Here is an 11155-nt window from a genome sequence, read left to right on the forward strand (position 1 = left end):
GGCGGGCTCCCCACTGCCCGCCAGTGCAAGAGATTTGTGAGGTGCCGCTGAAGGGTCAAACAACTTTGACTAATTCCAAGCATTACTTTAAGTTAAGTTACTCACAAAAATGCGCGAGATTGTGCACCTGCAAGCTGGCCAGTGCGGCAACCAGATCGGGGCGAAGGTTAGTAACCGTTGTTTTCAAAACGGCATTTTGCGCACATATTAATACCGCTGTTGCTGCTTCGTTGTGTGAGAATTAAAAGTGTGGATGGAGCTTTGCATTCTGAACCTCTGTCAGGGAACGTAAATGTCTTCCGTACGTCTTTTATTTAACCCGAGAGATTAAACTGAGATGCGAGAGGCGTCGTGTGTGTAACGTCGCTGACAATAAGCGCATTGTATAAACTACATTTTCAGCACGTAAATTTGTGTTTAAAAAAAAAACGCAATTATGCACGTGCTAAGATGAAAAGTGATTCATAAGGCTGGACATAGATGGCAAAGCGGTATAAATAACACCATCCAGTGCCAGCAAGTAACGCGGTATTGCAACGACTCGAGGAATCGTAATTTTGCCAAATGAAGCCGATACAGTTTACGCCGGTACAGCATTTAACAGCGAATAATGCTGAATTAAAATCTGGAAACGGGTCGAATTGAAGGCTTGGTGTTGACTGCTCATTGCTACCGAATTTATATTTTAATCACCTGCTAAAAATAAAAGTCACGGTCTTTTTCGACCAGGGTGTATCGGAAGCGTTTGTTCGCTTTTTACCTGCTTAGAAAGTCACACCAATGAGTCAAGCGATTATTTGTTAAGTCTCGGAATTCGGCCTCCCAAGTGTCCATGAAGATCGTAAAAAAAACACGAACTCGACCAAAACCCGGTCAAGTTTCTATCATTAAATTATGCGAAATTACAAATAATCGTAACAAAAATAATCACGTGAATTGTTTTTTTTATCTACGTGACTTAACAGAAAGAACCAAAGAATATGACTGGCAGTGCCCAGATTCCAGCGAGCCAATAGGGAGCGAGATGCGGCCCCGTGCTGCAGTGAGCACGGCGGCGGCAGAGCGCGGGCGGTGGCGGGAGATCCCCCCCACCCCTTAACCCCCCCCCCCCTTCATCCCCCCCCCCTTCATCCCCCCTCCTTCATCCATCCCCCCCCTTCATCCACCCTAGCCCCCCTTCATCCCCCCCTCCCCCGCTTCACCTCTCCCCTTCACCGCCCCCCCCCCCGCTGCATCCCACTGCTTCACCCCCCTCCTCGCTTCGCCCCCACCACTTTCCTCCCTCTCCGCCCCCCGTTCCACCCCCCACTTCACATTCACCCCCCCCACTAAACCCCCCCACTACTCCCCTCTACTCCCCTCGAGCCTTCCCGCCGTGGGCCGGGTGCCATCTCTGGGTCACCGAGCGGCAAGGGTGGCAAGGCAGTTCGGTAACAGTACGGTCCTTTTTTTCGTATATGGGTCGTCCATAAATTACGTCACGCGCCTGGGGGGGGGGGTCAGACATTTGTGACGATGTGTGACGAGGGGGGGGGGGTGAGAAATGTGACATCACATCAAAATGCGCAACTTTAAATAAATATAGACAACACATACTCTTTGGTTCTTTTGTTAAAGTCGCGTAAAACAATTTCTACCTACGTGACTTTACCGAAAGAACCAAAGAGTATGGGTCCCTGCAGTCACGAAAGCTTCAAATAAAAAATTACCTACAAATTAGTAATTTGGGGTCACACAGCAGCAACATCGCCCCCCCCTGCTGCGAAAAATATGGCAAGATCCTCCTGAAGAAGACTTGAGACCCCGTTAATCATTCCTGGGTAGGTGAGCAGAATTATAATAAATCATCCTGTGGTACGCTCACCAGGAAGAGAAGCAAAGTTTGATTTGGTTTCATTGCAATGTTAATTGCATCATCTCATCGACGCAGAGTTTTCATGCCCTGGGGCGGCCTTTTCCCTGGATGGAAACAAATTAATGCACTGCTGGATGACACAGCAGTGGATCAGTCATCAATTGTTGTTGATAGGGCTGCCCCCTTTTTACACCACGGCATCTCGGAGTACTTTTCCCGCGACGTGCGACTCGCATCACATCTCAAACACTGGAAAGGACACCTCCACTGACAGCTGTCCCTGCGTGGCATACACACATAGGCCTTTGTGTCTCGAGAGAATTTCTTTTACGCCTTACGAGGTCAGCTGTAGGTTTTACCTTGCCTAGAATGACTTAGTAGGCCAATCCTTGAGTGGCAATCCTTGCCACAACGTGGCATAAGGTGATGCAAAAGTGGGGCATTTGTCTCCCAGTAGGGGCCAATGTTGCTGTGTCATCCTCTGAGTAGTTGGCGCAGAGTGTATTCATGAAGGACAAGATGCTTATTGTGATGAATGCGCGTGAGCAGCTAAATGGCCATGTTGCAGCGGATGCAGCAACTACCCACAGCCACGGTCCGTATCGCCCATCCCCAGGCCACCCTGCGTTTTTTCCAGGACATCCACTCGGCACTTGCTGAGGGGTGATTAGATCCTGCAGCTCAGATTAAAGGGGGAGCGGTGGGAAGGGGGCAGCGCTCTGCTCTTGTGGTAAAATGTGTGGCAGGAGCTCTCCAGTGAGCTCGTGGCCACGCTCACCTTTAAGGGGGCTGCAGGCAAGTGCTGTGGTAGCATTTGCTCCTCGCAGCGGAGTTCCTTCTCCGTTTGCACGGTCCCCCCCCCCATACTACAGTGTGTGGTATGTGAATGTGTGAGTGTTTGCGAGAGAGTGTGAGAGGAGTTTATGTTCTCCCCCCTCTGAATGGGTTTCTTCCCATAGCTGAAAAAAAAAACAATGCTGAAAAATTTCCTGAAAATTCCTCAAGTGGAATTTCACAGAGTAACATTGCCTGTGCGATGTTGCTGTGTGTAGTTTGTTGTCCTTCCCCTACACCTCTGATTAGCATGGTTGGCTGCGTACGATGCGAAAGAAGTTCAACATCCACATGCTCGCACTATGCGAAACAAGAGCACATATCTTCGTGATAGCGTTGCGCTTTCAGGAACGATTGCACCAATATCAAATTTATTCATGGGCCACTCGTGATACGAAGCGTTTTGTGCCTTTCCTGATGGTGCCCGTTGCCACCTTTGCCTCTGCCCTGTCGCATAGTTCTGGGAGGTGATCAGCGACGAGCACGGGATTGACCCCACGGGCACGTACCATGGGGACAGCGACCTCCAGCTGGAGAGGATCAATGTCTACTACAACGAGGCGTCGGGTGAGTCTTCATACGGTAGCGATAGCAATGAATCGCGCTTCATGAACCCTGCTGGTGCCACGCAGCGGTGGTACGCTCGTGCCTCGCAGCAAGAAAACGCCTATGTTCGATTCCTGACTCGGGTGCCTCTCTGTGGAGTTTGTGTTTTCTCCTGTGCTGCATGGGTTCCTTCAGGTTTCTCCAGTTTCCTCGCATACCAAATAAAACACGTACGGTCTAACTGCTATTGGCCACAACATGCTCATGCTCAAACGTTTACCAACAAATTAATAATTTGGGCTTAAACAAAAAATGTTTTTTCTCCTACTGTAAAACTCTTGAAAAAGGTTATTGAGCTTTCCTGGCTCAAGGTTTCCTGAATAATCAAAATAATAATAGTACATACATGCCCAGACATACTGCTGGGCTGCATTGTGGCCAGGAGATGGTGGGTTCCACCTTTAACCAACCTACACTGACCGGCACAGTGAAGTATGGTCAAACAATCCCCTTCACCAGCAAGAGTGGGGGAAGCCTTCATTCGGCAAAGCTGTGCTTTGTATTTTCTTGTATTATCTTTAATCTGGAGGTTGTGGTTGATGGATCATTGGGAGATGGGAGTGGCAGTTTTGCCATGAGGTGAGGGATGACTTCTTAGCCCTGGCAAATACATATTGACCGCAGTATATAGCAGTACAGCAAGTAGGTTAGTTGAACACGTAGGATTTCGCGACCAATATCCATAAGAGAGGTGTTTTAGGTTAGATCACGTGAATATAAGTGTCTCGTTAAACCCGCCATCACCTGTCACAGCCAATTAGTAAGGTTTGTCACGTAAACAAAACATGCCAATTAGTTACTAGTTCATCAACTCAGGCGCCTGATGAGGCTGGTTGTAATTACAGGCGATGGTAAATATTGTGGGTTTTGTGACAACCTTACTAATTGGCTGTGTTGGGTGGTGGCGGGTTTAACAACGCATGTATAACCATTTACGGCCTTCGGCCAGGAAAGTCACGAAAAAAATTGCACTTGAATGATGCATTCACGCAAGCACCCGATGCTGCGTTTTGAAGTTTTAAAATGAAACATCTTTGAATTGTATTATGTTTTGAATTCGATAATTGTATTTCTTCATTAAAAGCTTATCATTTTACATCTGGAATACTTAATTGAAAACGACATTTCGTGTGAATTTTCTCTCATCGTTAATTAGATGGCCTTGCTGGGGGTTCGGTTCGATGTGGACTTTCACCTGTTTGGAATTACGGGATCGAGATGAGGCGACAGAGCTGGCCATGCGAGAAGACCGCCGTCTGCAGATCAATTTCAATGTAATCGAACGTCTGTCCCTGTGCCTCCGTCGTTCATGCAGGGGGCGCGTAGGTTTGCAGCTCCCCCTGCATGAAAACGACGGAGTGCAGCGTTCATCACAGATAAAGTTGCGTTCTTATATAAGAGTATGATATGATAGCGTATGTGGGGATAATGGGAAATTGTCGTCGTCGCAAAACATCGCGAAACAAATGGCAAAGTCGTGTCGGTGGGGGCCAAGTCGATTCTGGGAATCAACACCGAATAGATTCTGGGAATCAACACCGAATCGCCTTGTTCTCTCTCTCAAACGTTCATCGTCGATAAAGTTGTGCGCTTATTTATCTATATATGTAAAAGGGAAATTTGTGAATATATGTGTCTGTTCGAAATGTTTAGCATACTTCCCGACATGCAACAAACTTGAAATTTGGCATGTGGGTAGCTTCCAGACTACACAATGCAAAAAGTATAAAAATTAACTTTTGTATTTTTGGGGGAGGGGGGGTAAATGACCATGAAGTGTGTGGCGTTAACCCGCATACAGGACTGGCGAGAATCGATATCTGGTGAGCGTTTGTGGTATCGATTATACGGAAATAGGCCGATTCTAAAGAAATCTCCAACCTTCAATACCTTTGCGCGATTTAAAGAATCCAATCTTGGCACGCGAGCGTTAGTATTTTTTTCCACCGCGCGTTGGGTTTTATTTTAATTTTAATTAATGAGATAATGATCAAAGTTTTCTTTTCATTTGTATGTGTTATGTTTTTAAGTTTTGAGAAGTTTTAAATATATTTTTCCCCCGGGCAACGCCGGGTACTTCCTGCTAGTAATTTATAAAGTGCCCTTAAACAATTGTTCTTAGGGCACTGAGAACAATTGTTTACGTGCTCTAACCCAACCACCTCTATTATGAGCAAGTAGGTTTCTGAGTAAACAGCATCCACATAGCAATGTTCCCTGCAGTTCCCTCCTACAGACCCACATTTTAGACTTGTCAGCTGCCTACTTGCTGTATCATCTCCTGCAGCCTGCCACTTGCACAAGATTCCACGCATAGCCAAGGCACAGCAGGTGCCTTGGCTGTAATCCGGATTAGTGCTCGGTCCGTCTGCTCTCACTATGGCCTTGGTTCTGTTGAAATCTCCACTGTACAGGATGGTAGGGGTGGCAGTACAGTGGTGACGGCCGCTCTTCCTTCCGATATTAGGAAGCCACTGGGAGCTATGGCACTTTTAAATCATCTAGATTGACAAACTAATTTCTTTAAAAAGTTTTTTGGGTTTAGTTGGTTGTCTATACGCCACACCCCCAATTAGCATGGTTAGGTACGTACAGTGCGAAAGAAGTTCAACATACTACACTATACACTACACACACTACACTGTACACTACGATATACTGTACTATACATTACCCCACTGTACTCGATTGAAAACTCATTTTTTTAGAGCTTTTTGTGCTTAGTTTGTTGTCCTTACGCCACACCTCCGATTAGCACCGTTGGCTACGTATGGTGCAAAATAAGTTCAGGATACAGACATTCCCGACTTGGTTGCCTTTCTACATGGAGTTTGTATGTCTTCCCCGTGTTCTGCGTAGGTTTGCTCCGGGTTCCCTGGTTTTCTCCTGAGGCAAAAAGATCCCATACAATGTCACTGGTATTGACCTAACGTCCTAATTCTCAAATTGATCAATTGGGATTAAACACAGCAGCAACATCGCCCCCTACTCGGCAGGATCCTCCTAAAATAGTTTTGAGACGCATTGTGGCTTTTCTGGGTAAACAAGTAGAATAATAATAACAATTACAACTCAGCTAATTGACCAGGTGCAATAGCCGCGGTAAAATTCTTCACTTTAAGCCAGGCATTGGCTTGGAGGTGGGGGGGGGGGTTGATGGATCATGCTGGAATAGGAGACCACGACTTGTTGTGCCACTGTTGAGAAGAACCCCATCTTGTGCCGTGGTGGCGAGATGTTAACTACCTCGCCTGGTATACAGTAGGTCGTGAGTTCGATCCAGACCCTGACACCTGCTGTTTATTTGGAGTTTGCGTGTCTCTCTGGCCACGGTCACGTGGATTTCTCTCCGGGTCCTCTAGTTTTTCACTCCACGTTTAGAATCATGTGCTTCGAGTATTTGGCTGCTACTCTAAATTTCCACGGGGTAAGCCACAGTCAGGTCACTTCTGAAAAAGAGCTACATAGCTCAGTGGGCCTCACCTGGTAAAATAAAAAATTGTTTAGTCTATAGTTTCGTTTTTGTGTCTCTCTTTCTCGTGCAGGGGGAAAGTATGTGCCTCGCGCCATCCTTGTGGATCTTGAGCCTGGGACGATGGACTCGGTGAGGTCCGGCCCCTTCGGACAGATCTTCAGGCCAGACAACTTCGTCTTTGGTGAGTGAGCATGTCTGTGTATATGCATAAGTGTTTGTGTGTTCGCTACCAGCAATTTCCCCAACAGTCTCTTACGGCTATATAGGGGGATCTTTGTGTGCATGTGTATTTCTACGAATGTGTATCTGTCTCAGTGTGTGTCCGGTTATCTTTCATAGCCAAAATATGAAAAAAACACAATGATAATGGCTTTGGCCAAATATCCCAATGCTGAAAATGTACCTACATATTGCTCAATTAGGATCACACACGCTAAAACTTTGAGACGTAGATATTATATTGGACTTATCGTTAGTCTAACGCCTCCTGAACATCTGTGAAAAGAGCTTCATGGCTCATCGGATTTCTCCAGGAAATCCACCCTCTCTCATCTGTTCATCTTTCTCACCCTTCCCAACTATCTGCATGTCTGCATATTGTCTGTCTCTGCCTGTCTCTGTATCCCTCTCTGCCTCCCTGTCTAGCTCCCTCCCTGCTTGACTGCCTGTTTCACTGACACCTTGTCTGTCCTATACGTTATCGCTGACCATCCTAGGCCAGAGCGGTGCGGGTAACAACTGGGCCAAGGGCCACTACACGGAAGGCGCAGAGTTGGTGGACTCGGTGCTGGACGTGGTGCGCAAGGAGGCGGAGAGCTGCGACTGCCTGCAGGGCTTCCAGCTGACGCACTCGCTGGGTGGCGGCACCGGCTCGGGCATGGGCACCCTGCTCATCAGCAAGATCCGCGAGGAGTACCCCGACCGCATCATGAACACCTTCAGTGTGGTGCCCTCTCCCAAGGTGAGACTACTAGTACTATAGTACTAACCATGATGACAACACTGGTAATCACCCTGGCCACATGATAAGCATGTTGAGCGTAGTGTTCTGTCAAGGTGAGGGGCAACAGGGGAGTAGATGGAGGATGAGGAGACTACAGAAGTGGCCCTGATGCTCGACTTTACACACGAGCACGAACACTGCCTATGGCTCCCAGGCCGAGAGCTCCCGCATCCATAGACTTGTCCACTTACCCGGACCCTCACCAAGCCGCTCGCTCATCCCCTTAATCTCCTACTCCTCCCGCGCAGGTGTCGGACACGGTGGTGGAGCCGTACAACGCGACACTGTCGGTGCACCAGCTGGTGGAGAACACGGACGAGACATACTGCATCGATAACGAGGCGCTCTACGACATCTGCTTCCGCACCCTCAAACTCACGACGCCCACGTACGGCGACCTCAACCACCTGGTGTCGGCCACCATGAGCGGTGTCACCACCTGCCTGCGCTTCCCGGGCCAGCTCAACGCCGACCTGCGCAAGCTCGCCGTCAACATGGTGCCCTTCCCGCGCCTGCACTTCTTCATGCCGGGCTTCGCGCCGCTCACCAGCCGCGGCTCGCAGCAATACCGCGCACTCACCGTGCCCGAGCTCACCCAGCAGATGTTCGACGCCAAAAACATGATGGCGGCGTGCGACCCGCGGCACGGTCGCTACCTTACGGTGGCCGCCATCTTCCGCGGCCGCATGTCCATGAAGGAGGTGGACGAGCAGATGCTGAACGTGCAGAACAAGAACAGCAGCTATTTCGTCGAGTGGATCCCCAACAACGTGAAGACGGCCGTGTGCGACATCCCACCCCGGGGCCTCAAGATGTCCGCCACCTTCATCGGCAACAGCACGGCCATCCAGGTGAGAAGGCGGGGAGGAGGGGGACGAGGTGGGGGGACGAGGTGGGGGGACGAGGGAGGATGACGAGAGGGGGGACCAGGGGGGGTGAGAGGAGAGCAGCAAGGGAGAGTAGAGAAGGGGAGGGTAACAGGGTGGTGTAGTGTTGTCACTGTTGGGTTTGATTCCCGTATGGGACAACATTCTCCCACTGTTTTGCACGCGTTTCCTTTTGGTTCATCTATTTTTTTCCCATATTAAAAAAAAAATGCAATGTAACTGGTATCGGCCAAACATCCCAGTGCTGAAATATTACCTGTAAATGAATAAATCGTGACATCGCCTCCTACTGCAAAAACTTGGCAGGGCCCTCCTGAAAATCCATCTTGTAAGGCTTCCTTGAGGTGTATCGCCATGCCTCACTGTGTCTGTCTTAATGTCTCTCCCCGTGTCTCCTGTATCCCCATGTATCCCTGCGCCCCCCCCCCCCTTTGCGTGTGCAGGAGCTGTTCAAGCGAATCTCCGAGCAGTTCACGGCCATGTTCCGCCGCAAGGCCTTCCTGCACTGGTACACGGGCGAGGGCATGGACGAGATGGAGTTCACCGAGGCGGAGAGCAACATGAACGACCTTGTCTCCGAGTACCAGCAATACCAGGACGCCACGGCCGAGGAGGAGGGAGAGTTCGAGGAGGAGGGCGAGGAGGAGGCCGCCTGAGAGGGATGACGGCGACGACGCAGCCAAGGCCAGCGCTCAACACCACCCACATGGCTGCCAGCACTCACACCTAGCATACGTACACGCACCTAGCATACGTACACGCACCTAGCATACGTACACACACCTAGCATACGTACGCACTGCTGGCATACGTACACGCGGCTGGCATACGTACGCACGGCTGGCATATGTACACACACACACCTAGTATATGTAGTAGGTGTGTGTGTGTGTACATTCACCATCACCCACTCTCACCCACCTGCTTAATAACTGAATCTGTCACCCACTAGCTCACCTGATAGCTTAGTTAAGTCTAAGAGCTTATTATGCACACAGTGCACATTATTGTGTTGTTAAAGCCTTGACTTGATAGAGAAACATCCCAGGTGGTTTTAATCCCCACACACACACAAGAGTGGTGATGCACACTCGCACGCACGCTCCAGTCGCACGCAACACCCCACTCACTTAGGCCAAGCGGCGAGCATCCTCACCCAGGGTTTCCTGGGTGGTGACGTGGCACGCCGGCAGCGCGTTTGGTGCAGAGGTTCACGGTTTAAAAACCACCAGCCGCCCTGCTCGTTTCCAGCGGATGTGACAATCATAAAAACAATGTGTCAACGCGCCGTCTGCTTCGCAGCGGACGTTAAAGATCCCGTGACGTCGCTAGCAAGAGCAAGCCATTGTGTGGCCAATGTCATGGTTCAATTAACCTCAACTTATTCAATTGGATTAACACGTAGTAGGCTTTCGTGACCAATATCCATAATACTAGTTTTTTTGGGTTAGATCGCGTAAATATAAATGTGTTGTTAAACCCGCCACCACCCGACACAGCCAATTAGTAAGGTTTGTCATGTTAACAGAACATGCCAATTCGTTACTAGTACAGCACCAACCGGTGTTGTAGAGTAAGTCCACAACATTTACAATCTGAGTATGACGTTTTGCCAATAATTACAACCGGCATCATCAGGCGACAGCCAGATTTGTGGAGGAATCCTCCATTGCCGGTTGGGCAGAGCCTGTATTAAATTGGAATTGCACATAGCAATCAACCCCCCCCACCCCCCCCCCCCCGTTATAAACAATTGGCAGGACCCACCCCTAAAAGTGAAACTCGATGAGGCTTTTCCTGCATAAGCAAGTTTTAATAAACGACTGCCCAATACATAGACACCTTGACCACTTAGGGGATTCTGTCAGGATACTGACGAGCTGTCATTCGCATCCAGCCGATGAGGTGACCCAACCAACCATCTAAAGCCCCGACTTTTATAATGTAGCCCTAACTCGAAAACTGGGGTCATGCATGTCCCCCGCAGCCCCAGTGCGCCTCCATCCCTCTCACCCTACTGATGATTGGGCAGAGCCTGTAACATGAAACTCCCACAACCGTATAATCATTCATAATTTATTTTGCTCAAAACTCGCCAAAAAAATCCAGTGTTACAGAAGAGGCTGCTTTGCCACATGGTCCTTTCATTCTTCCCTCTCACTCAGAGCCTTCAAATCCCCCCCCCCCCCTCAGTTCTAATGAGGCTGCTGCCCACGGGAAGATTTAGAGGGCTTAGTGTTGCACGGTGAGTGGTCCCCACTGTATGAGAGATCGTTGGTTGCTTGCGTGTCCAATCCATCGACAGAGAAACCGACTCCATTCCATTTTTTTTGGTGTTTTGCGAGTTTCACCCAGGATTTAATTTTCGCCGACAAATTCCACGTCTCATGTCAACTTCAGCTCCACCTTGAAATTCTCTTAGCAATACCTGGCGTGGTAAACTTAGCAGTCGAATGAACTGTGCCAGGTTTGGTTTTGGAAAATGGCACTCGGCA

The 11155-nt window shown here is 49.1% G+C and overlaps 1 protein-coding gene across 1 annotated transcript; it reads left to right on the forward strand.

The window, feature by feature from the left end:
• The first annotated feature begins 11 nt into the window (after positions 1 to 11).
• Positions 12 to 9442, forward strand: LOC144737362 (tubulin beta-4B chain). Its single transcript, XM_078620030.1, has 6 exons — positions 12 to 166; positions 3148 to 3256; positions 6841 to 6951; positions 7487 to 7731; positions 8022 to 8624; positions 9104 to 9442. Exons 1-6 carry the CDS (start codon positions 110 to 112, stop codon positions 9314 to 9316), a joined length of 1338 nt encoding a protein of 445 aa, XP_078476156.1. The 5' UTR covers positions 12 to 109; the 3' UTR covers positions 9317 to 9442.
• Positions 9443 to 11155: the final 1713 nt, after the last annotated feature.

This window comes from Lampetra planeri, chromosome 68, assembly GCF_965212315.1.
Source record: "Lampetra planeri chromosome 68, kcLamPlan1.2.h2, whole genome shotgun sequence".
Classification (NCBI taxonomy): domain Eukaryota; kingdom Metazoa; phylum Chordata; class Hyperoartia; order Petromyzontiformes; family Petromyzontidae; genus Lampetra; species Lampetra planeri.

Bases quoted from the DNA above. Each gene is read 5' to 3' on its own strand.
- LOC144737362 (XM_078620030.1), top strand. From the start codon at position 110: ATGCGCGAGATTGTGCACCTGCAAGCTGGCCAGTGCGGCAACCAGATC. The intron at 7,732-8,021 runs GTGAGACTACTA...CCTCCCGCGCAG, and splicing joins GTGTGGTGCCCTCTCCCAAG to GTGTCGGACACGGTGGTGGA. The intron at 8,625-9,103 runs GTGAGAAGGCGG...TTGCGTGTGCAG, and splicing joins GCAACAGCACGGCCATCCAG to GAGCTGTTCAAGCGAATCTC.